This window comes from Nyctereutes procyonoides, unplaced genomic scaffold (assembly GCF_905146905.1).
Source record: "Nyctereutes procyonoides isolate TBG_1078 unplaced genomic scaffold, NYPRO_anot_genome, whole genome shotgun sequence".
Classification (NCBI taxonomy): domain Eukaryota; kingdom Metazoa; phylum Chordata; class Mammalia; order Carnivora; family Canidae; genus Nyctereutes; species Nyctereutes procyonoides.
Window position 1 is genome coordinate 16,070,576 of NW_026575135.1, and position 26,952 is coordinate 16,097,527.

The 26,952-nt window shown below is 41.0% G+C and overlaps 1 protein-coding gene across 2 annotated transcripts; it reads right to left on the bottom strand.

Annotated features, from left to right (window-relative positions):
* Positions 1-1,180: 1,180 nt before the first annotated feature.
* RNF20 (ring finger protein 20) lies at positions 1,181-26,746 on the bottom strand. Of its 2 annotated transcripts, none has more exons than XM_055302423.1 (20): positions 26,625-26,746; positions 25,328-25,482; positions 20,373-20,540; positions 20,121-20,268; positions 19,784-19,966; positions 15,496-15,614; positions 13,560-13,706; positions 13,304-13,381; positions 12,989-13,108; positions 11,277-11,456; positions 10,191-10,326; positions 9,765-9,886; positions 9,275-9,645; positions 7,956-8,073; positions 7,196-7,345; positions 4,953-5,165; positions 4,002-4,127; positions 3,704-3,844; positions 2,538-2,639; positions 1,181-2,297 (listed from the first exon to the last, which is right to left on the bottom strand). In XM_055302423.1, the coding sequence occupies exons 2-20, from the start codon at positions 25,454-25,456 to the stop codon at positions 2,121-2,123; spliced, it is 2,928 nt and encodes a 975-aa protein (XP_055158398.1). In that variant the 5' UTR covers positions 25,457-25,482; positions 26,625-26,746; the 3' UTR covers positions 1,181-2,120. The 2 variants fall into 2 exon arrangements, with proteins under 2 accessions (XP_055158398.1, XP_055158399.1); XM_055302424.1 differs by lacking the exons at positions 25,328-25,482; positions 26,625-26,746 and adding exons at positions 22,477-22,549; positions 23,075-23,161.
* Positions 26,747-26,952: the final 206 nt, after the last annotated feature.

The following is a 26,952-nucleotide window of genomic DNA, read 5'->3' on the forward strand; positions in this document are numbered from 1 at the left end:
CCTGTGGATCTGGACAGAGATTAAAAAAAAAAACGAAACAAGGAATCCCAATAGAAATTCATGTAAGAATGCAACAGCTAACAAATAGCTGAGCACCTTTGAAAAAGATCCCTATAGAGGTAAGAATATAAGAGCCAAGCCATGTAGATAATATATATGTCTTAAGAGCACATCAACCCTAATTTTGGTCCAAATTGCCAAGACAATTTCCAAGATAACAACAAAAGAGAGGAAAGAAAAAAAGAGATCAATAATCCTTGAAGTTGGAATCACCTATAGCATTAAAGCAATTTCTAAAATGTTTTTTATGGATCTAGACCAGTGATTCTTTTTTTTAATTTTTCCATTATTATTATTATTATTTTTAAAGATTGTATTCATTTATTCATGAGAAACACAGAGAGAGGCAGAAACACAGGCTGAGGGAGAAGCAGGCTCCATGCAGGGAACCTGATGTGGGACTTGATCCCAGAACTCCAGGATCATGCCTGAGTCAAAGGCAGACGCTCAACCGCTGAGCCACCCAGGGATCCCGATTCTTTTTTTAAAAAAGATTTATTTATTTTAGAGAGAGTGGATGCACGGGGATGTAGGGTGCAGAGGGAGAGAAATAATCTTCAAGCAGACTCCCCACTGAGCAAGGAGCCTGATGTGGAGCTCAATCCCAGGACCCTGAGATCATGACCTAAGACAAAATAAAGAGTCGGACATTTAACAGACTGAGATACCCAGGTCCTCCTAGAGCAGTGGTTCTTAACCTTTTTGGGATTTATGAAGCTTCAAAATTCCTTTGAGAATCTGAAAAAAGCTATGAAGAATGTACATACAACACAAACAAAATTTTGTATACAATGTGTGGGTATTCCTGGAGCCCATTCATTGGCCTCTTCTGTAGTTAGAAGCCTCACTGTCCAAAAATCACCACTATTTTTGGTGATTACCTCAAAATGTCTCTAGCTCTCTCTCTGTTGCTGGGACTTCAAACTAGTTGGGACAAGGGGCTCTCTGCTGTTCTCAGCTAGAGGAATTTCCCATAAATCCCATGGGACTAGTGGTTTCTTCCACAACATTCCATAGGCTGCATTCCCCCGATGCTGGACAACCAGCTCTCCTAGCCAAGCATCATAAACAGTAAAAATCCAAATCCAAACCACTTGCTGCTCAAGAAAAACACAAACACTAAAACAAACTGATTCCTGCTTTAATTGAAGATGGTGGAGTATAAAGTCCTACAGAAACATTACAGGGAATCTTCCAGAAAACAGGGATTACAGCAATCCCCATTGGAGAGGCAGAGGAGAGTAATTCATAGCTCACTGAGGCCTCCCCATATCAAGTTCCTGGAGTACCCAGAAGATCTCTTCATCATCTCAGTCCTATTCCCCATCCTCTCCAATCTTGATTTCATTGTAAGATCAAAAGGGCTACTGAAATGGAAATTATTCTGGCCTCAAATTTAAAGACTTTTTAATGAGTGGAACATTCAAAATTTAAATAACTTGAACATGGAAACCAGCTGACCTTGACAAGTTACTCTGTTAGTAAGTAGGAAATGGACTGAATCATCCTGGACATAATTTCATTAAGGCTTCAATCCATCCAGGAAAAGGTAGCACAATTACACCATTTTATAATCCAACTTTACAAAAAGTTTACTACCCAACTCAAGAAATGTTTGTGCCCAGAGACAGCTTATTTCGAAAAGATCACCCTGACCCTCCAACACAGCCAGAGGCCTCCACTCTTCTTTGTTCCCTTCTCCATGTCAAATATGCCAATTTACTTCTTCAGGAGGAATGGAAGTCCAAGATTATACGGTAAGCCTGAAGAAGAAAATTCTGAGACACCTAAAAGCAGGAAAGAAATAAGCTGGCGGGGAAGACAAATAAGAGTTGTTTGTTTCTAATTCATTCTAAAACCCAAGCCTTGCCTTTACCAGTCTTTTTCCCTGAAGTCATCTAGCCATTAGAGAGGGGAACCTGGACGTGAAGTCTGTGAAGGAAAGGTAGTTGACAGACGAACTGCCCTGCAGGCGACAGTCAAGGAGAGAAGAGGTAGAGGTTTGGTGGTTAATGAAGAAGTGCCTGTCTAGCCATTCCCTCTTCTTCTCTTGGGTTGGCTCAACCAATGTAGATGCGGTGGAAATCATTGGCACCAAACGCAGCATTACACTTGGGACATTTGCGTTGACGGGTGTCATAGCGTGTCTTTACACACTCAAAGCAGAAAACATGAAAACACTTGGTAAGTACAGCATCCTTTTTACGCATATTGCAACATGGACAGGTCAGGCGTGCCTAGAAAGAAAAAAGTCAGAGTCTGATCAACTGTAAAGGTTTAAATGGCTATCATATGTAAGCAAACAACCAGGAAACCCCGTATGCACTAAGATGAGAGTGTCACTTCCCCACTAAAATAAACCATCCCCTGGTTACCTTCATGTAAGGAAGTGTAGCATTTATTCTCCCAGTCTGTTAGTAGGCCACTTAAAAAAACACACACACACACAAAGAAATCACTGAGGCAGTTTTCCTAACCTTGTAATCCTTAATCTCCTCCATCAGGATCTCATCACATTTGGGCACATTGTCTGGTTTCTTTGTGGTCTCCAGCTTCCTTCGGAGTCTAGAGATGTCCTCCTGTGGTAACACAGCACACATTAGAAATACTCTCCTAGACCTGCCATTTTTGAGAAAAAAAATTGCTCCAACTTGGAACTTTCTGCTGTGCTTTATTTGCACTTTCTGTCCTTTCAAATCCAATTATATTTTTAAAAATATTTTTATTTATTTATTTATGAGAGACACAGAGAGAGAGGCAGAGACATAGGCAGAGGGAGAAGCAGGCTCCAGGAAGGGAGCCTGACGTGGCACTGGATTCCAGAACTCCAGGACCACACCCTGAGCCAAAGGCAGATGCTCAACTGCTGAACCACCCAGGTGTCCCAAATCCAATTATCTTCTAGAGATGCAGAGAACTAGAGATGGCAAATACCTTCTTTTGTTCCAGAGCAAAAACCATAACCCTATCACCAAACTCAAGTTGCACCTAACTACTGTCAATCTAGTTCTATAGAAATAGTTTATTAAAAAAAAAAAAAAAAAAAGTTTGAAAAACTAGATAAGCTACTTTAAGGTAATTCTTTTCAAGCTGAAGGTAGATTGGATTAAAATAATTTACAGATGTGGGATGCCTGGGTGGTTCAGTGGTTGAGCGTCTGCCTTTGGCTCAAATTACAATCCCAGGATCAAATCCCACATCAGGCTCCCCACAGGGAGCCTGCTTCTCCCTCTATCTATGTCTCCGCCTCTCTCTGTGTCTGTCCTGAATAAATAAATAAAATCTTTAAAAAAATAATTTATAGATGTATGGATAAGGATAGAAAGTTATCATGAGAAACATTTGACATGCCTAAAATAGAAAAATTACAGAACTTTAAAATCCTCTAATTTGGTATATTGCTACTTTACAAATTCACCAATTCATTCCATTAATTAGTATTTATTTCATGCCCACCAGGTGCTAGGTATCAGGATAGGCTTTAGGGGTATGGCAGTGAAGAAAACAGACTTGGTCTCTTCACTTAAGGAACTTATAATCAAGTAGAAAATGACATACATCAGACCAATGACTCTTTCATAAAATTCCAGAGCCCAGAAAATACCTAAAAGGTGAAATGCAAAAAAAACACAACTGCTCTTACCTGAGCTCGTTTGAAATTAAACATATCCTTTTCTTTGGTGACACTGTTCTCCACGATCTCATCCTGAAAATCATGTAGCTTCTTCTGAGCCAATTCCAGTTGCGCTTTGAGGTCATCTGCCAGCTGGGCTGCTTCCATCGCCTAGGTGGGACATACAAATAGCATCATCTTATTTCTAGTGAGGCAAAATGTTAACCTGGTCCAAGGAAGAAAGTGAACCTGTAATTTCATCAGTGTCCTACTTATTTGCTCCCCTGAGATTAATCATCACTTTAGATTACAGTGTAAGCAATCATACCTTGCGTTTATTCATCTCTAAGGCTTGAGTCCTAAGACCCAGTTCCTTCTCCCCTGTGCCAATGTTGCTTTGTAACAGATGCTCCTTCTCTTCCAATTTCCTTACTACCTGTAACTGGGCATCAACCTTTGAAAAAGAAAATCAGATTTTTAACACAAACAGGAAAGAAAAAAACAATTAACTGCTAGGTGCTGCTAATCCGTAGGCCCACAAAAAGAGTCTGTTAGAAATCTCAAACCATCACTGTCTTTACCTATGAACCCTTCAAAATATATGCAAGAGCACAATACTTCACCTTTCATACAAAAAAAAAAAAGTTAAAAATTCATTGTTGATGATTCAAGCAGGAGTCTAGGAAACCACTGAAAATTCTTCTTTCAAATTGCCAAAAGCAAAGGGAATTCCATTTACAAAAATTCATCTCCTTCGAACATACTAATTCTCAAAGCCTGGCAATTCATACTAGACCATGAAAATTACAGGTCCAATAAAGGCCATGTGTATCTTTCAGAATGGCTAGAAGTTCTAAAGCAGCCTTTTTCTTGAAATTCACATACAAGGTGAAATTAACATGAAAGTCACACACCCACAGGCTCTCATCCCAATATCCAGAGATAATCAGGTAACCACTCTCAGTTTCTCATGCAGCCTTCCAGAAATTTGTAAAAATGCACAGCACACATATACACAAAACGTACACATTACTAACATAAAAGGGATAATAAACCACTTAAGGATAATATCTTCCATATTAGCAGATCCATATTTGTTTTAACAGCTACACTGTACTCCCTTGCAAAGATGTATAATTTATTTACCAGAATGCTTACAAGGTACATGTAGTTCTTAGGGTTTTTTCTTATTTTTTAATGCCACATAATCATTAAGGTATACTTTCACGTAGAAAGCGCCCTACTTCAACAGAATTCTGGAAAGCTTTATTTGAATTACCTGAGTCTTTAGAGTCAAAACTTGGTCAGCCAGCTCCTCCTTCTCTTCTTTGAGCAACTTGTGGATCTGATTGGACTTGATACGCTCAGACATGAGCTTGAAATTTGCATCATCCTTCTCCCGCAACTGCTGCATTAAACGGATATTTTGCTCCTGCATGTCTTCAAAGGCCTGGCCTGTAACATCCATCTCTGAGAGGAGTGCCTCTTCCTCCTAAAATAAGGAGAAAGAACCTTCATTTTAATAAAATCTTTTAGCTCCAAAGAAATGAGCACTGGAAACTAAATTTTCCCAGTGTTCATTCAAAAATAAATTAACCTAGTGACAGAGCGACTCAGTGTTAAGAAGCTTAGTTCTGTCACTTAGGTTAGCCCTAGGAATACAAAAGAAGCCCTTATTATCTGAAGCTACTGGCACTGATGGTCTGATGCTTGGGTGATCTGTATCCACAAAGTAGACAAAGCTTACACATACCATACTTAATCTAGCAAAATGATCAAGTAGCAGTTGGTGAAGTGAACTTCTATCGCGAAGCCTTCACATTTTCTCATGATTTCCCCACAACTGAAATATCAAATTTAACTAGACTTTCCAACAGTACTGCACAACAATCTGATGGGTGAAGAACAGTATCTAAAATATTTTTCAACTTACATTTTGTGTTAAGAGGAGACTGGACATCTTTTCAGATGTGTAAGAGCCATCTGTGTCCTTTTCTGTGAACGAGTCTTATCTTTTGCCTATTCTTCTATTAGGGCGTTGGGTTTTCTTCTCTATCATTTCTGGGGAGTTTTTCTTGAAGAAAGATAAGCCCTTTTATGCTAAGAGTCAGAAATATTTTTTGCCTGTTTGTCATTATCTTCTGGCTTTGCTAACAGTGGTTTCTGCCAGGTAGAATTTTTGTGGGCTTCTTTCATAAGTTGAAATTATCAATTCTTTTCATATTTTCTAGACTTATATTAACAGTTAAAAAGATTCCCCCATCCAAATTTATAAAGAAATTTGTCTGTTTTCTTTTAGTGGATTAACTTCTTTAAAGTACAGCTATAACCCAGTTGGAAATTATCCTAGTATAAAAGTGTCTGAGTATACAACCAACTTTTTTCCAGTATTATTGTTTCTTATTGCCCTACCACATTTAATAGTCTTCCTTTTCCTTCACTGACTTTAAACTGTATCTCTGGCACATATTAAATACACATAGGTACTTTGGTCTCTTTCTGGACTTTCTATTCAGTCCTAACAGTCTATATTAGCCTCAAGCTATTTTATCTACTAAAACTTCATGTTTTTACATCTGATAGGAACGGCCACCCCTCAACCCTACTGCTCTTCTTGTTCAGTTTTACTGGCCACTCTTATTTACTCTTCCACATGTACTTTAATACTGGTCTGCCTACTACCAAAAATCAGTATTTTTACTAGGATCATATTAAATTCATACATTAACTTACAGAGAATTAACATATTTTTAAGATAATGAGTTATCCTATATAAGAATACATGTGCCTTTCCACTGCTACTAGAACCTATTAAGAGTACAATTTCCCCATAAGAATTTTTTTTTAAAAAAAAAAGAGCAAAGGAGAGAAAATTGGCAATCACCAAATTTAAGAAAAGCCGAAGCCCACTTTTTATAAAAAGAATGCATAGAGGTTCCAATAAAGTTCCTCTTCTCAAGGTACTTAATGATCAAATCACCACTAAAACTCCTTCACTTTGCCATTTTGCTATTTTTTAGACGCAGTGAAGATGTTCCTCACAGTGTACATACATAGCTTTTCCATTTTTGGGATCTTTAATATTGAAAATCAATAAAATTCATGGGGACTTAAAAAAAAAGAAATATGTTCATTGTGAGAAGAAAAATCTCTACAGTTCTTTTTTCTTAGTTTCATATATTTGTGATCATAACATACATAAAACCTTACATGATATATATTTTTTCATTTGTACTCACTATATCCCTGATTCCAGATCAGCAGAGGAAGGATAGATCCCGCAATAAACAATGTTTGAACAACCGGCTATCCATTTGAAAATAAAAGTAAATTTCCTGCCTCACAAATACATAAAACAAAATAATAAAGAATGAAAGACTTCAATATAAAAACGAATGTACATATAGGAGAAAAACGTATTCATGAAAAAGAAAAAAATGGAATGAAAGAAAATTGCACTGTCAATAACTTGTCAAGTAACATTTACTTAAAAACCTAACTAAATGAAGAGAGTGTGCCCACCTGCTTGGCCATGGCCAGCTTCTTCTGTAGGTACTCTATCTGCTCTTCTACTGCCCGGATCTTCCTCAAGGCATCCTCATCAGCCATTTTCTTGTTCTCCTTTTTCTCCTTATCCTCTAGATCCTTGAGTCTTTGCCTTAAATCTTCCAACTAGAGAAGTAAGGAATCACACATACAAGAAGAAAAAACCGTAATAAAACTTCAAAAATCAATTAATCACGTGCAAATGGAGGGCCCCCAACACCAAAAGTACCTTGACAGAATTAGAAAGGGAGAAAAATGATATACTGGTCCACCACAGCACAACACTGATGTAACTCCACTTCGTTCCAACGTGACACACTTGTATAAGGAACACTGGTGAGAAATGCACGTGTACCTCTCTTTAGGATAGTGGTTCTCACCTTTTTTTTTTTAAGGCCTCCAAATTGTAAGAAACTAAGACATTCTTCCCAAAAGTAATCAGAAAAGAAACTCACTGTAACAATGATTTATGGGGAAATCATTAATGGGAAAGAGGGAATAAAAAGTCTGAAAAGGTTACTCCTATTCCCAGAAATTGTGAAATACCTTACTACCTGGTGGAGAATACAGAAATCTATTTTATTTTAGATGGTCTGTGAAAGGAAAGAAAACGCCGCTGAGTTTTAAACACTGACTTTAAAGATAAAGAAAGAAACTACATCCTTCAGAAATGTGAAGGAAAATCCCACAAATACAGATTGTAACCAGAATGACAGGTAATGGCAGACTAGATTACCTCTGCCTTTGACTTCTTCTCAGCTGCCATCAGCTGAACTTTGTCTCTCTGTTCCTTTGGGGCAGAGCGGTACATATCTAGCAATAGTTTCATCTCCTTTTGGCTCTCTTGTGCCTTCCTATGATGAGGGTAGTAGGGGGAGGGGAAGGGTGTAATGAGAAAACACAGGAGATCAGAGCAAGGGAAACTGGAACTGAGCAAAATAGTTTACAACAGTTCCATTTACACCTTATATCACAGATCTAAAAGATAAATCTTCTGCACAGACCCAATGGGAGACTTGTGGATATACTCAGAAACTAAAGAAAAGCAAGCTGGATAATGGAATCATTTCTCCCTTCAGACTAAGTTCTCTAACATAAAGCTATAAAAATAAATGCCTGTGGCCCTAATTAAAGATGTAAAATTCTGGGGCCCTACTCTTAGAAACTGAGATTCAGCAGGTCTGTGATGTGGTCCAGGAATATACTTTAAATAAGCCACCCAGAGGATTCTGATACATTTGAAAAAAACATTTAACTTAAAGAGATCAAGAGGAAAGAATGGCAGAAAAAAAGAGTAGAAAACTAGATTCAATAGTGCAGTGATCAGCCATCAGCTGAAGACTCAATCTTCATCTACTAATTTATCAAACCTCTTTACTATACTTTTATATACCGAAGAAGTTCAAATGTTCTGGGCTCAGCTGTCCTTCAAATCCAAGTATCAATAAAGGCACAACCAACAGGAAACAAGAAATAACTAGTTCTCCCAGACAAGTTACTGGTTATGCAGGAAGAGAAGGGGCAGCATGTGAAGTCACGCTGGTGTTTCATTAACCAACAGGATTGTCTTACCATTTCAATGCTCGCAGGGGTAAACCTCCTAAGACAGCTCTTAAAATAATCTGATACATACACAAACTAGTTAACTGCCAGGCAAACAAATCAACATTGTTCAAGTTCTAGTGATACAAACTCAACCTAATATGATTTAAATTACAGTTCAGGGTAGCAATCCCCAAGCAGTTAATTTCACTAATTCTTGTATCGCTTAAAGCATGACATCCTGTCCCTTGACTCGGATTCATGAAGAACAAGGCTACACAAGGAGGGTTTACTGAGACCTGACGACTGACCCAGACTACGCAACAGCCCGTGCAAGCCACCTGTACTAAGGATTGTACACCTGATTAAGGATTGAGAGCACAATTAATTGTACGTTTAGTTACACCTGAAATATTACAACACTCTATAACCCACGCCATCAACCAAACATTTCGTGCATGATGTCCTAACCTCAGCTTGTGAGTCAGAAACAGTTACTCTAAATTCTCTTACTTGAGTTCAATCTTCAATTGTTTGATAACTTCTGCTTCCTTTTTCCTTCCATCGTCATGTTTCCCTTTCTCTTTATCCTTAGCAGAGTCTCTTTCTTTTTCTGACTCTTTCAGTTTCTGCTTCTCTCGTTCCCTCTCCTTTTCCTTCTCCCGCTCTCTTTCTCGCTCCCTCTCTTTCTCCCTCCTTTCTCGTTCTCTTTCTTCCTCGTCCCGTTTGGACTTAATTTCATTGACCTCCTCCTGAGATGCCTTTGATGCGGAGGACTGGGCAGGTACGTCCTCAGGATCTTGCTTCAGCTCTGCAGGCTCATCCTTTGGGTCCTCGGTACTGGACTGAGACTGTAGGAGGGCACTGCCACTGCGCAGACGTGTCTGGGAGACAAAGACAGAAAAGAAGCACACCACTTACTGTAACCACACTACTCGCCTCCCTCGAGACCAGCCTGACAAACAGAACAGCAGACAGCACTGATTCTACCCCTCCTGGTTACCTTGTTCAGGTCAGACTGGGCTTCTCTCAGTTTCCGCTTATATCTTAGGACCTCCCCTTTCAGCTGGTGATTGTGATTCTGGAGGCTACTGATGAGGTGACGCATCTCCCGGTTTATGGGGCCTTAAATACAGCAATAGCAATGTTATGAAGAACTGAGATTAAGGGCAAAGGCACAAGGAGAGAAAGTGCAGCACACATCAGGGACCTCTGGGAAACAGGGAAAATTACCAAAAGACAGATTCCTTCTCAGAAGAAGAAAACAAAATTGGCTAATCTGAGTTGCAAAACAAACACCCAGGCTGTGAACCAAACTGAATTACAGGATCTGAGCTCCACTTAATACTAACAAATTCGGGTGACCACATTATGCTTTTTAAGGGAAGCATGTGTAGCAAACTGCAGGGTGGAGCAAGGATAATCATACCTGCTTGCTCATTGGCAGCAAGGGTCTGCTCAAATTCTATCCTCAGCATCTCATACTCCTTGCGGACCTGGGCCAGTGTATCTTCCAGCTGGATCACTTCAGTCCTCAGCTTCTTATGAAGACTAACTTCATCTCGCTACACACAAAAAGGGAAGCAATCAAAAATTCTTATCCAAATGTGGAAACACCATCATATTGTTACTAGGTTTCCTAATTTTGACCAGTAAGGATCTAAGAAGAAAAAAAAAAGAAATACTCAGAGGGATTACTCTACAATGTTCCAATTTAGTTGACATTTAATGAGTACCAGTTAGCTACAAAAACTGACTTGAGAACTGGCAAGATATTAAACAAGGGAAATAGCCACTACCTGTGAGAATGTTGTAATTTACTAGAAGTACTAAGTGGTAAAACAGGATATAAACGTATGTATGGTAAGATACATCAAATTCAATTCATTTGCCAGACATACAGTACAAGACCAACTATGACAAACATTACCTTAAGGACTATGGAAAGTACAGAAGTAAACACATGAATAAAAGTTTCTGCCTAAAAAAAAAACCCAGTATTTACATTTGCCCTGACACACTATAATGGCTTATAAATGGGGAGGCAGCTTCTACCCACTATTTTTGCCCATGCACATAAGGCTCCAAGCCATGCTCAGCTATTTTTAAATCTGTTCCTCTCACTGCTGGGAATGCCCTTCTATTTTTTCTACCAGTGAACCCGTTTTTATACAAAACCTGTACTTAAGTTTACTACCAGGGAACTTAAGATTCACACTTTACTCTGGCAAGCTGTATCAGGAAGGTTCTGCATTCAAATCAGATGCTCCGTCTCCTTTATCACTGCTTGTTTTAAGTATGCCTCGTTGTCCCACTCTGCATTCTAATGGACACTACTCTCCCCGCGAGGCTGTTTGATCTCTGATGGCAGGATGCCCACCAACCGGCAGAGCAAAGGCCTATGACCACTCTAAACATGTTTGCCGAATGAGAGATAATTGCTTATGAGAGGGTAAAATTATAGAATTTATGAGGCAGAAGAGCTTATATACAGAAGACAAAGCAAGGCTGTTACCTCAATAAGCTCAACTTGGCGCTGGTGGGTCCCCCTGGTGCCATGAAGCAGAGTCCGAGCCTCATCCAAGTGCGCTTTCAACTGCAGGCTCTCATTGTACAGGACGGAGAACTGTGACTGCATACAGCGGTATTCCGGAGTCTCCTTAACTGCCTCCTCCACCGCGCTCCGCAATTCCACCTGAGGAGGGCCCAAAAACATCAGAAGCTAGCGTCTGTGCCCTAGATGCTAGACAGGAAATAAAACCTTAAACACTATGAGGTCTGTGTAATTTCAGACAAGGTTTATGAAGATTATGGATTATTTCTGCCCACTCCTCCACTTAGGTAAAATCTATATCAAATTAAATCTGACCATCCAAGAGGTGACACCAGGTACCTGTATTCTCCACCCAAGAACTGTGTTAATTGATATGATTTACAACATGTACCAACTTACAGCCCTGTGAAATCTATCAGATGTGGGGACACAGAGAAACCTTATGAAATTTGCCAAGATGTTTAATTCTTAAAACATAGTTGAGGACCCCTGTCACTAACTTGGTTCTTTTTTTTTTTTTTTTAACTTGGTTCTATTTATGAGAAGTCACAGAGAAATATACTTTTGACATTGTATCAAAAAAAGTTATGCTTCTCTTAAGCAATGGTTTGCTTTAATTATGAAAAAACTTTAACTGATTTAACTCAGGTTGGGTTTTTTGTTTTGTTTGTACAGTTCAAACATATTTATTCCTGTATTTACCTAGAAACAAATCAAATTATAAAAGACACGTGGCTATTACTGAAAGAGGGATAGGAAGACTTTCAGGATCTACTTTCTTCCCGCCCTCCAAGAACCTGGGGAGAGAAAATTCTAACAGGCAGGTTGGAGAACCAATAGGTACTATTACTGATCATGTTTCCTTCTCGGTTTTGACATCTAGGTACTGCAGAGCCAAATTCTGTGACCCATATTTGCCACTACTGTATGTGATAGCTGACCCTGTTATGGGGTATAAGTGCTCTATGCATATATCTTGTATACAAGCCACATTTTTTTAAATACATTTTGGATCATCACCCCAGTTTACCCTACTCCTCAATTTTCTCAACAATTTCCAAGTTAGGACACCTTGGCTCAGTCTATACATCTTTGTAGACTGTTTTAATTACTTTCCAAAAAAAATAATAATAATAATTTACTTTCCAGAACAAGGCAGGGTACAAATAAGTAAATAAATTGGTATGCCAAAAAAACTCATTTTTTTTAAAAGATTTTATTTATTCATGAGAGACACAGAGACAGAGAGAGAGAGAGAGGCAGAGACACAGGCAGAGGGAGAAGCAGGCTCCATGCAGGGAGCCTGATGTAGGACTCGATCCCGGGTCTCCAGGATCACACCCTGGCCTGAAGGTGGCGCTAAACTGCTGAGCCACCTGGGCTGCCCTCTTTTTTTTTTTTTTTTTAAAGATTTTATTTATTTATTTGTGAGAAACACCAAGAGAGAGGCAGAGACATAAGCAGAGGGAGAAGCAGGCTCCCCATGGGGAGCCTGATGTGGGGCTCAATCCCAGGACCTCGACCTGAGCCAAAGGCTCAACCACTGAGCCACCCAGGTGCCCCAAAACTCACATTTTTCTTTTCCCTCATAAGTTATGAGGCCTGACCGGTATGTATGTGAGTTGATCAGTGAGAAGATTCATTTCACGGCCCTTCAGAAAGGTGTCTCCTACCTTCAGCTTTTCATTTTGCGTAGTGACCTCCTCCAAGTCTTGCCGAAGTTTCTCCAGCTCACAGTGACGGTTCTGAGCCAACTCTTTGTTCTCCTCCAGCTCTGCATTCATTTCCTCAAACTGGAGAGAAGCAGGAAAATTGCAAAACAAGCATAAAGAAAAAGAATTTCTAAATCACTCCCATTCCTAAGCTTCCACCTTCACCAACCCCTTCTTCCATCAAAACCCCACTCTGCCACTTGTGAACTCCTAAGTACATAGCACGACAGCTGACACTAGTTCAAAAATGTGTCCCGAGGGAGTCACCGATTTTACCTTCCGGGCATTGATAGTGATTGTGCCACCATAGAGACTGCTCCCGGCTCCATAGACCTTATAACCTTTCGAATTCACCTACAGGAAGGAAAAAGATTCTTTAGTGAGAAGAGGCCCTAAGATTTCAGTCTGATCACCAAAGTACTTTTAAAGAGTCCATTTTGTCCCCCAGGTACTACTACCCAAGTCCACCCTTTCTGAGCAGATTCCTTAAAAATGATCTTAGTTCCTAAGCTCTGAATGAAACAGCACTTGCCCGTTCGAGAACTTCTGCTAAGTGTCGGTTGAGTCGTTGTTCCCTCTTTCGAATTTTGTCAATATCCCACTGCAGGTCATCGATCATGGACTCTAGGACAGACACTCGTGACTCGGCTGTCTCCACTTTACTCTGTAACTTGGAGAACTATATCCCAAAGACAAGGCATCCAGAAAGAGAAAGCCAAAATAATACGGAGTCAGAAAAGCAATACCTTCCGTCACTATCTTACATCTCAAATTTCACAAAATTAATCCTCGTTTATGGATCATTGTAAACAAAATTTAAATAGAAGCTCCTTCAGCTTCTTCCCAATGCATGAGTATAAAAATGAAATCAGATATTTTTAACCTTTCTGGGTCATTTACAATCATGAAAACTTTAATTACAAAACTATTACATGTTCACATTAATCTATACTTACCCTTTGTTGGTTTTAAAAAATGGTCCCAAAAATCTGTGATAGTCCTCCCATCAAGAGGTGGTGGCACAGTCCCCTCCTCTTAAATCTGGGTCAACTTTAGTGACCCAATAGAAATGATGCTATGTAACTTTGAGGCCATGTCTGAAAGGCCATGCAGACTCTGCCTGAAGTTCTTGAGACATTCATTCTCTGGAAGAAACCAGCTGCCATGTATGAAGCCCAACCACCCTGAAACTGCCACGCTGGAGGCAACAACATGCAAGCGTTCCAGTGGACAACCGAAGGTGAGTTTCCACCCAACGGACAGGCCACATCAGCAGCCAGCCACAAAAGCCACAATGGACATCAGCTCAGTTGAGCAAAGCAACGTCACTCTCCAGCTTCGTAATGTTACATGAGGATTGGGAAAGGGCCAGTAGAGATGAACCTTCCCATTTTGGTGGCACCTAGTTTATGTCTCCAACATGACAGCAGTTCTTCTGTTTTTCTACTACGCTCCAATCTATTTATAAGCACTGCTTTACTCTAACCCTTTATAAGGCTTATAAGAATCCACATGTGTTAATTAACTTCTTATTCTCATAAGAACACCCAGCATGGACCTTGGCATTGGAGTTTACAAAACAACGGTGTGATGAAGAACATGGCTTTGAAGTAAAACAGATCTACATCCAAAGCACAGTTTGATCACCTTCTGGCTGTGGGTTCAGACCACTCATCAACCTTCCTGATTTTGTTCTCTTAGCAGTAAGATGGGAACCGTTTGACCATTAGAGATAATACTCAAGTGCTTAAGTGCTAGGCACTAAATAGATGGTAACTACTAACTTACTAATAATAAGCACAAGGGCATGGGTGGCCAAACTAAAGTATGTCAAATTTCAGCACAATATCCTTTGAACTAAACTGAAACAATAATCAGGAATGTCAAAAAAATCTTAAAAGGCTATCATCACTTTATCTCAATCACTGTGTATAAATAAATAAATACCCAAATCCTGACATGGTTTGGTCATGGCACTATTTCTACCCAAGTCTGGATTGAACACCCACATTTCTCAAGTTCCCAGGCTGTGATCAACAGTACTTCCTACTGCCCATTATAAGATAAATTTCTACCAACCCATTCCTCATAACATTGTACACGATATTTTATATTTGGGAGAATTCATCATTGGGGGGATTGCTGTGTTGTTTCACAAAAACCCCATATGATGGTATTTATTCCTAAAAACTAATATCATCAAGTGTCTGTTTAACAGAGGCACACGTCTAGAAGAAACATGTGATTATTTTTTCTCCTTAACCTTTCCTCAGATTTTGATTGCTCAGAACTGGTCACTAGAGCCTGCCCTGCATACTTTTTTTTTTCCTTTCTTTTTTTTTTCTGTATGCTTTTCAATATAAAAATAGGCTTTCTACAGACAGATGACCTTCAAAGTACTCAAAATTCTGAGTCAATGTCTGCCACAGGCCACTGAGAAGTACTATCTCTCCTTTCGGGTTAAGTACCTCCTGAGACATGGTGCGATGCTTCTCCTGAAGGAGGTCTGTCAATTCCTGGAGCCTCATATTCTCCTGTGCAAGGAAGGAATTCAGCTCCTGCACCGCCTCTTCCACTATCAGATTATCTGAGGGAGAAGAACTGCACTTTAGTTTAGCATATAGAGTGTCAAATTTTAAAACTATGCATCCCACCAAAACGTTAACATGCTACCTCACTTTATTTTCCTGAAAACCTTCAAGAAGTAGACTGGTTGTTATTATCCTCAAATGACTGATTAAGTATCCAGAACTTGGGCAGCCTGGGTGGCTCAGCAGTTTGGCGCCTGCCTTTGGCCCAGGGCATGATCCTGGAGACCTGGGATCAAGTCCCACGTCAGGCTCCCTGCATGGAGCCTGCTTCTCCTTCTTCCTGTGCCTGCCTCTCTGTCTGTGTGTCTCTCATGAATAAATATATAAAATCTTAAAAAAAAAAAAAAAAAAAGTACCCAGACCTTAAATGACTTGCTTAAGGAAATAAGCCATTCTGGTGCTTCAGTAGAAGATGACACAGAGCCAAGGTCACTTACCTCCCATTCCTTTCTATAAAGTCAAAATGCCATGAGAAGAGAAATGGAGATTCTTTAACTTTATTTGGAAAAGACAGAATCACCAAAAAAACTACATTTTACAACTGTAGACAAGATAGAGGATCTCTCATCAGTGTTAGACTTCATAACAATAAAATTCTATTTCATAAGGCTATCACAAATTCCTATTATTCATTAACACCAACATGAAACGTCTCTCTGTTGACACAAAGAAGGGGAGGGCAGAGAGCAGAAATTTCCTTGTACAAATGAGCACCTCTAAAATCATGGAAGAATAAACATAAGAGCCTAGAATTATTTAACATGTTCTAGAATAGGATGCAAGGGGCATGCCTGAAGCTCAAAAGCCAAAATGTACACTACAATTTACAAAGAAAGTAGATAAATTTACAGACCTTATTACAATAAGTTAATATGTTTCAAATTAGAGTGACAAATATAATAGCTCAAATCCAAATGTTAGCAAGTGAAACGAGATACTCTCAGGATATATAATAATGAGACAGTTACCAGGAGGAAAAATTATGGTCTCTCCTACTACCCCCCTGGCATCACTCAAACACCATACAGAACAGGATGGTCATGTGGCGGGTTTCGTGGTTTTCAACAAGGACTGCCTATAGAATCATTTGTGGAACTTTTAAGATTAGACACTTCCCTAGGATCCATCCCACATCTACTAAATAAGAATACCCATGAGCACGGTCAAAAAAACATATGCTCTGAAAGTTCTCAAAGCTTCTGGTTCATAATCCAAGCTAAGAACGAGGAGCTTAATTTCAGTCCTTTTAATATCTTGAGATACTCAGAACAAAGCCTAGACTACAGTAAGAGCTCAATAAATAGTGAATTAATAAGCTGATAAATACAATTCTTTTGAACCAAAGATAAAATATACATGGGGGGGCAGCATGGGTGGCTCAGCGGTTTAGCACCGCCTTCGGCCCAGGGCATGACCCTGGAGACCTGGGATCGAGTCCCATGTTGGGCTCCCTGCATGGAGCCTGCTTCTCCCTCTGCCTGTGTCTCTGCCTCTCTCTCTCTTTCTCTGTGTCTCTCATGAATAAATAAAATCTTTAAAAATAGTAATAATAACAAATAAATAAAATAAACATGGGGGAAAAAATGAACTGCCAAAAAAGTATAGTTGATGCTACAATTCATACTTTATAGATCTTTATCTGTTCGCAAGTTCAGCTTATAAACAGCAATTGTCTTTTATGCTATAAATAATAGCTCAGCGATTTATAACTTTTTTTTTTTAAGATTTTATGTATTTACTCATGAGACAGAGAGAGAAGCAGAGACAGAGGCAGAGGGAGAAGCAGGCTCCCTGCAAGAAGCCGAATGTGGGACTCAACCAGATCCCAGGATCACGCCCTGAGCTGAAGGCAGATGCTCAACCACTGAGCCACCCAGGCGTCCCATTTATTTTATTTTTTAACTTAAACTCTAACCTTAAAATGCATGCCATCAAAAACAATTTTAAAATACTGTTTAGTATGCTAGTCATTTTAGTTCCTTTTAAAATATAGCCATTTTTTTTACTTGACTTTCATTTATAAAATCAAGTTTAACACTGGCATAACCTCTGCAGATGGGATATTATCTCCATATAATATACACATGGTATGTACCATAATCCATATGGTTTATCCACGGGCATATTACTAGGATTTAACCATACCATCCAACTGGTCAAGTATAGCCAAGGGAAAAAGAAGTTAACACCCAGCTCAGTTTATATTAGGCGATTTATAGCCACTTATTCACTATTAACTAAGCACACACTAGATACCGGATTACCGGATACAGTGCTAGACACTGAAGAAACAAAGAAGAGTGAGCCGCGGCAATACATCAGGGGACAGAGTTTAACTGGGAACTCACAAGTGGATGTAATATACGAATACAAACGTCTTGGAGGACACGAAGCTTTGTACTATAAACTGCTTACAATGATTATCTTTGAGAAGTGAAAGGGGAGGACTTTTGTAGTCTACTCTTAAATGTTTTTGATCTGTATATTCTAAAACTGTTATCCAAATAATTAAATACACAAATACATTTATAGAAAAGCAAAAGAAACCATTTCCCATCAAATACGCACAAGTCTTTTACATCTCTCATTTTTTAATTCTGTTGATAATTTAGCCCAAGTATCCTTAAAGAAAATTAGAGTAATAAAATTCTTATTTGCTCATCCAATGGTTCATTACATTCTCTGTATTACTTTCAGAAATAAAATGTTAATCATCTTTTTTTTTTTTTCTTTTAGTAGGCTCCATACCCAATGTGGGGCTTGATCTCACAACCCTGAGATCAAAAGTCACATATTCAACTGACTGAGCCAGCCAGGCACCCTGAAAGTTTAAACATCTTAATAGCAATCAGAGAAATTACGATATTACTACTAGACCGTGATTATTAAAAATGTGAAATCGGGGCATTTAAAATGCAACCTCACTGCACAAATACTTTACTGTATTATACAACTCTAAGGTTCCCCATTAACACTGACTAGTAACATAATTACTTCAAATAGACACTTCTCCATCCATATAATATTTTATCTTTTTATTTTTTGTGTGTGAAGGGGGAGGGGCAGAGGGAGAGGAAGTGAAAGAATCTTAAAGCAGGCTCCATGCCCAGGGCGGACCCCAACACAGAGTTCCACCTCATGACCCTGAGATCATGACCTGAGCAGAAATCAAGAGTCGGACGATTAACCACCTAAGCTACCCAGCCTCCCCTCTTTTATTTTTGTAAACAGAAATCATTCAAGAGCTCTAAAACCTGAGCCATCTCTTTTTGAAAATATTAGAGATAAGAGAAAAACAAACAAACAAACAAAAAAAACAAGAACATATTAAAACTGACTCTTTGGGCATGCCTGGGTATCTGACTCTTGATTTTGACTGAAGTCATGATCTCAGGGTGGTGACATCAAACCCCCAGTCAGGCTCCACAATGGGCATGGAGCCTGCTTAAGATTGTCTCACTCCCTCTTCCTCTGCCCTTCCACCCACCTCTCAGACTCTATCTCTTGAATAAATAATTTTCTTTAGGGATGCCTGGGTGGCTCAGTCGGTTAAGCATCTGTCTTCAGATCAGGTGATGATCCCAGGGTCCTGGAATTGAGCCCCGTGTCAGGCTCCCTGCTCAGGGGGGAGCCTGTGTCTCCCTCTGCCCCACCCCCTGCTTGTGCTCTCTCACTCACTCACTCTCCCTCAAATACATAAATCTTTGAAATAAATAAACAAATCTTTAAAAAACTGACTCTTTGAAATTAAAGTTCAGTATCTAACAAACAAAATTTTTTAAATAATTACCAATATTTAAAATATTATCACTAATAAATAAATCAATGGTCAGTACTACACAAATGTCCAGAAACAGTTATTCCTTAAATAATAAAATTAATTTTGCTAATTATAAAAGTGTTTAATAAATAGAATGGGGCTTTCCTCAGAATTAGGCTTTCCTCAGCTTCTTACAGGACTATCGTGTGCCTCAAAATATGAAACACTTGGAAAATACTAACATGCCATAGCAACGACATTACAGGTATTACTAGTAATACTGGAAATTAGATTGCAAGGAATCTAATCAAAAATAAATACGTTAAGTCTGCAAACTATAAATCGGCATACAAAGGTGAACTCTTATTTTTCCCCGTTCTCCCAGCCTCCTGGTTCTTGCCTCACCTCCACTATTTAGTTTGCGCGATAACAGCTCCACTTTCTCTTGTAATTTATCATAGACAGTCACGATCTGGGACACAGCTCGGCGGGAGGACTCCACTCGCTCCTGCAGCTGAGATTCCATTTCTTCACTGGAACTGCTGGCCAAAGTAGCAAGGAAAGAGAAAGCTGGCTCTTGCCCTTCCCCTGAGGACACAGAGGGGAAAAAAAGAAGCCGTCAACATGATAAAACTGGAAATACCAAAGTCTTCTTTCTTGCCTCAAATGGAAATCCTGAAAGCAAAGCTCTACTTCCAACACCCACACAGCATGTGGTGGTAGATCCACTACAAATATTCACCTCTCTCTCGGTCATCTTTCCGTTCCTGATTGCTATCAGAGTCCGGCTCTGGTTCGGGCACGACAAGGGCTTTCCTTTCTGTGAGGAGATCTCCCAAGCCCTGCTCCAGATCGTACCGTTTAAGGATGATACGGATGTTTTCATCAAACTGAGAAGGGTGGGTACAACAGTTATGAAAAACCAAAAGAACACAACTTGAGAAATGAAGAGAGTGCTCAAATAAAATCCTGAGCAAATGAACGAGGCAGCTACCTGACTCCAGTACCGGTTGACGATCAGCAGTGAGGCATCATCAGTGGCCTGTCTTCGCTCCAGTTTTTCAATGTGCTCACGGAGTTCATCTTCGATGGCCTGCCGTTGATCCAGCATTTCTGCCAGCTTGCGATTTTTGGTCTGCAGTGTTCGAATGTCTAGCTCCTCCTGCCCCGGGAAACCAATTATATTAGTCTCCCCAAAGAAATCAGGCAAATCAGCTGTTAAATTCAACAAGGTCACATTAATTCGTTATTGCCTATGACTAAAACTGTTCATTTTTTTTTTTTAAATCTTACAACAAATCATTGGATAAGAAGTAGGAACAGAAGAAAAGGAAAGAATCTGCGATGATGGGAAGTGAGAATGTCACTCATATACTAGGACTTGGACCTCGCCCATCTCACTGTTCTTTCTCATGGACATCCACGAAGTCCTGTGAGGCTCCACTGTCCAGCCAGAGCACCTTCCACCCTGATCAACGCTGCCACCCATCTCCTCGGCACTGCCCTTCACTCATTCAAGAACCTCGGCACCTGGGCCCTTCTATGCCCCAGTGCCTGCAACATATGCAGTGAGCGCAATACACATGTGGACATTAACACATGTGGACAGACCATCGAATCCTCTAGCAGCTACGCTGCATTCTGAATTCCTTAACTCTAGTGAGTATCTCCCCCACTGTGCTTCAGCCACACATTTCAAAGGCCATGTCTTGGACTTCTGTCATTATCTGTAACTTTGTCACAACTGAGATCTTCAATTCCTTGAATAAAATCTTATCTTTCCAGATACCTTGTGCCCTTATCCCCATATACCAATCCTCATCTAGATCTTCCAGAATTTTAATTCTCTCCTTTTTCCTTGTCAATCCCTTCTATCTCCACTATCTTCCGTACTTGACCTCAACTTGTGCTCAGGATCTCATTCTCTTCTGTTCCTGCAAAAATATCACTCCATCGGTAATTCCACACCTCTCTCAGTATCTTTAACTTTTCTCCCTAACTCCTTCCCTAGGACAAGTTGGGGGGTAGAGGTCAGGGAGGAAGATCCCTGGCACAGAAACAAAGGATTGGAAAGGATTACACTTTTACTTTACCTCGAAGTTCATGAATATTTTAAAGTAAGCACTGTTAATTAGAGCACCAATGTCCTGTTTTGCTTTTATTCTCCTTCTTCCATTTTGGTTAAAACACTTGAAATGCCAAATTAGTAAACAGTTTTCCAAATGTATAGTTATTAATACCATTAATAAAAGATATCCTTAACCTCTTCTCTGAGCCCTCCTTTCCCCTTCTTGCTCTAACTGAAACCAGGATGAGAATACGGTTTCCCTGCACATTTCTCCAGCACTGCCCTGGGCTGGAAACAGGCAGGCATCCTCCTGCCACCCTGCCTTCCTGCGCTGTCTATAAATGTGCCGATCACTTCCCCACGTTTCCTTAAGATTTAGTACCTAGCTTATCACTCTCCAATGCTACTACTATCACGGTTCTTATGGATTACAATTCCCATACAGATGATCTTTCCTGTATCTCAAATCAAGTTGTTGACTTCCTTTCCTCCAATGATCTTGTCCTCTACCTCCCTCAGCCACCAAACTCTGTTATTCTTATTCTTAGCCTGAGCTGTACGTGTATGCTCTCTATAAGCTGAATTTCAAACCCCCCATTTTCCACAATTACCACCTACTTTTCCAGCTCACTCTCTCTAGTTCCCTGATTCCTCCAATTCTTCACTTTCTCCAACACCTACAATCCATTGGTCCTCTATCTTTCCCATCCTTCACTCCTCTCACTTCCTCATTCCCTTTCTTTCTTGAACTTGAATTCCATGATCAGTCATAATCATCTCCTTTTAGAACCTCTTCCATCCTTGCTCCTTCTCCACACCTACCTGGTAAAAACCCCACCCCTGGTATCATCCAACTCTCCACTACTCCAGGCCTACATCCATGCAGCTGAATGTGACCACAAAACAAAGTACAGTGCTGCCTGGGCTCACTTTATCTCATGATCACAGAGTCAGGTAGGTCCTCAGTGCTGCCCAGCAACAATACTCGATCTCTCTAGTCCATTCCCTCTTCGAGATGACTACTTCATACCTTCTCCTGTCTCTTCAAACCTCCAACACTTCCTCCCCCATCCTCACTCTCAGATGAGTCGCCTCTGATTTCACTGAAAAAGAAACAGAAGCAATCAGGAGAGAATGTCCACATCTAACTCTCATAACTGCAACTACTGACCTACCTACAACTGAACTCATACCACTGTGCTCCTCTTTGTTGCTATGGATCAACTGCCCCTGCTCCCAGTTAAAACCAATTCCCCACTTGTATGTTACATCCCATGCTCTCTCCCCTATTCATGGAATTCACACCAGCAACCATCTCCTCTTTCTACTACCTCATCAACTTTATCATCTCTACCAAATCATTTCAATCAACCTGCTGTAAACCCCACATTTCCCTCTGGCTTATGCCCCATTTCTTTGTCTTGCAAAGACAAAGTCATCAATACTCCTGCAAAGCATGGTCTCTACTCTCTTTTCTCTAATTCCTCTCCTCTCCTATTCTCTTCAGCTCACTCCAATCAGACTTCTAGCACTACCACTCCATAAACACAGTTATCCAGGCTCCCGAGAACCTTCCACTGCTAAACCAAAGGTCTCAGTGCTCCCCCTACTCAAACCATCAGCAGCACCTGAACAACTCCTTCCTGAAACTCTCTTCATTTGACTTCTCTTCATTTGACTTCAGTCACTCTTGTTCTCCATCTACTTCATTTTCTGTCTCTTTGGGTTAGTCTCTTTGCATCTCCTTGAAATGAAAACATCACAGCGCTTCAGGGTTCTGTTCTCAATCAAACCTCTTCACTCGCTTAGAGCCTCTAGTCTCATGGATTTAAATACCTCCTCCCCCCCAAAAAAAAAAAAAAAAAAAGAAAAAAAATAAATAAATACCTCCTCCCAAATGTACAGCATTACCCCGACCTCTCCTCCTCAGACTGCAGATTATAGTATCCAACCACCTACCCACTCAGATGTTTAATAAGTATCCCAAACTTGCATATCAAAAATCAAATTCCTGATTCATCCTCCACAGCTTCCCAGAAAGTATGCTCCTCTCCTACTTCTCCCTAGCTCAGTAAGTGGACAGTCTATACTTCCAAATTCGGGGATTTCATAAACTTCATCCACTCCATCAGCAAATCTCGTCAACACTACCTCCACGGTGACCCATGCAACCATGGTGTCCCTCATCAAGATTACTGCAATGTGTTGGCAAATTGAACTCCAATAAAAAAATAATAATAAATAAATAAAAAAGATTACTGCAACAGTCTCCTGTAGTGGACACTTTTGTTCCCCATGCCATGTCCTGTCAGTCTCCCAGACTTCAGCACAGCCGTGGTGGACAGCTCCATTCATACAGGCAGTGTTCCCACCTCAAGCCACCTGGAATCTTTTCAACTTTTATTCCACAATCTCAGCTGGCTCACTACAGCAACCTTGAAGTGCAGAAGAAGAGATATTGCCTATAAAGGCAACCTTCAACCAACTGGGGCAGGAATCAGTGGAGGAGATATGTCCCAACTCCCCACCCATAATGGGAAGGAGAAGAGGGCAAAGGAACGAGGGAACAATTCTGCTAACGTTTCAACTTCTAAATCTTGCTCCTCTACAATCTATTCCCCAAGCAGAAGTCAGAGCATGTTACTCTCCTGCTTAAGACCTTCTAATGACTTGTGGATAATGTCCAAACTGGGATGAATCCTGTCTGCTTCCCTTAGAGCCTATGGCTATTTATCCCTATGAACATCACATCTCCCACTCATAAATATTAGAACAGTCTGGTCTCTTGGCAGTGCCATCTTAACAAACTGAAGTCCAGGGGTTGTCTTCAGTGTAAAGCATAGTATTTAGAAATAACAGATGTTCAACAAATATTTATATTTACTGAATTAGCAAATGTCCTTGGGATGCATAACGTGATTCAGTATGTTATTAAGACAAAATCACCTCCTGGCAGCAGTACAGAGTAGTTGAACCCCAGACAGACTCAGAAATGACACTTCATCAACTATTTACTCTGAATGTTCCCATTTTCTCTCTCATCTTGAGCCTAATTCAAATAAGGAAGAGATGTGGTTTCATAAGCTATACAAATGTAGCATTTTAACACCATATCCCCATGGCTGAGTTTCAGAATACAGACTCCTAATCTAGATTCACACTTATTATAGTGAACTTCTGATGTCTAATGGACATATAACATTACTCTAAGCTTCTGGTGTAGAACAGTCTAATGAATCTGTCAACTCCATAATAGCAAGGACAGTATCTATCTTATTCACCATGATAGTCATAATACCTAGCCCAATAATTATTATTAATAGCTCACATATATGGAGGAGTACTTACCATATTAAAGGTAACATTTCGACCCTTTACAGGGGCTCTTTCATTTTATCATCTCAACAACCCAATGAAGCAGGTACCATGTTAAATTTTATAGACATGGAGAAGAGGCACAGGGAGGATAAGCCATGCAGCTAGAAAGTGTTAGTGCTGAGAGTGAATTCCAGGCAGTCCGGCCTCAGACTGTGACCCATCACAACTCTCTCAGTGATTTTGGAACACCGCCTCTTAGTACCTAGCACCTAACTTTTCAGTGAATGAAAAATGACTGTACAGTTTCCCACTGTTAAATGCCTATAATCGATGTGTATCAGGCACCACACTCTCCAGAGATCAGAAGCATACCTTTGAAAATAAAGATCAAACGTCAATATACTCTTTTCAGAACTGACCACATCATTTCACCTACTTCTTCCAGTTTTATTTCCCTCTTTTCAAATAAATTTTTCTTAGACCAGAAGGCTTCCATGAATTCTTACTTTCAGCTTGTAATTGAGAAAAGAAAAGCACGCTCTCATAGAACTGTTTCCACATACCGTGGAGGAGACACCTCCAAGCTTAATTGTCTCCACTGTGGTCCCTGAATCTTCAACGGCTGTCTTCTTCTCCGGAGGCATGGATGTGCCAGGCTCTCCAGCTGCTCTTTTATTTCCAATTCCTGACATCTTGGCACCAGATGGTAGCTGTCTTCCTGGAGAGGGGGGGAAAAAACAAAAAAAAAAAAAAAACAGAAACTTAGGTAAGATATGAAAGAAGAGCAACAATAAAGAGATCACTCACAAAGTAAAAGCTAGCAAGTTTTCTGGCCAGCCTCTTAACCTAAATCCATGAACTTCATACCAAGGAACACAATCCCCATATTCCTCCTGGAAAGAAAAAAGTGAAGTGTGGAGTTAAGAGTCAGGGCTGAATCTACGCAACTACTAATTTCTAAACAGGATGCTGATAAGGAGTAAGACAAATGGGACAATGGGCAAAGAATGAAGAGACTAAGAAAAAAGAGAAATCTCACTTCCTGAAATGCCAGAATCAGAATAATAGTTTGAATAGGACAGGAACCAAATCTATTGTGTGTGGGGGGCGGGGGGGGGGGGACAACACAGAGCTGAAAGAGACCTGAGAAGTGTCTACTGAATCATTAACACTGAACAAGCCGTGTATCATCACTGAGGCTCAGTCCCCTACACCAGGAACGAGAGTGTATTATTACCGTGCCCCTTTCAAAGGATGAGTAAGTACAGAGAGAACTTAAGCATAACGCCGCACACGAAGAACACACTCAGAAACACCAGCTCCCTCTTCTTGCACCTGCAGTTTCTTCCCCGTCGCCAAACGCTCTCCTCATGATTTCGGTGCAACCCTGGGGAGCCCAGACCTGAGTGTCAATCACAATTCCACCCCTCAGGGAGCCGTGTTGCCTGGAAGGACTTCCACAAGAGCTTCAGCTTCCTCACAGCAACAGGGGGGGGAGGCCCAAACTGCCTCCGAGCGTCTCGGAGCTCAGAGGAGGAGAAATGGATGCTAAAGCACCTCGCTGCTTTAGAAAGCGGCCCTGCCATCCCCGAGACGACACACTACCCCGCTTCCGAGCCAAGCTCCAGGAAAAGGGGGCTTAGCGGCGGCAGTAACCCGAGTCGGACCTCGCCTGGACAGAGGGCACAGAAGGGCAGGGCTCCGGCCGCAACCCCAAGCCGAGTCGCGAGGGGGCAGGGACCCCCAGCCTCCCGCGCGGCCAATGGCAGGCCCAGGAGAGGGAAGCCCCGCAGCCGGGGAGGGTGGAGATTCCCGACACAGCCCCGCACAGTCCCGCAGCGCCCTCGGCCGAGATCTAACCTGGTCTCTAACGACTCGCGCCGCTGGAGAGCGGAACTCGGGCAGTTACTCGCCGGGGTCCGCTCAGCGCCCCCACTTCTCACCCCTGACCCGCAGGCGAGGACCCATCGGAGCTTCCGGGAGGCGGGGCCAAGGAAAGGAAGAAGGGAACCAAAAGAGGAAGGGGCTTCAACGAGGCCGGGCGGAAGTGACGTCCCGCGAGGGCGCCGCGCGCCCGGAAGCAGAGGCCGTCGCTCTAGCAACGCCAGGTAGCCGACCTCCACGGGCACCCGCTCCGCGCTGTCGCTGGCGAGAGCGCCCCTGGCTTCCTCGGCTCGTCGGCCGCTGT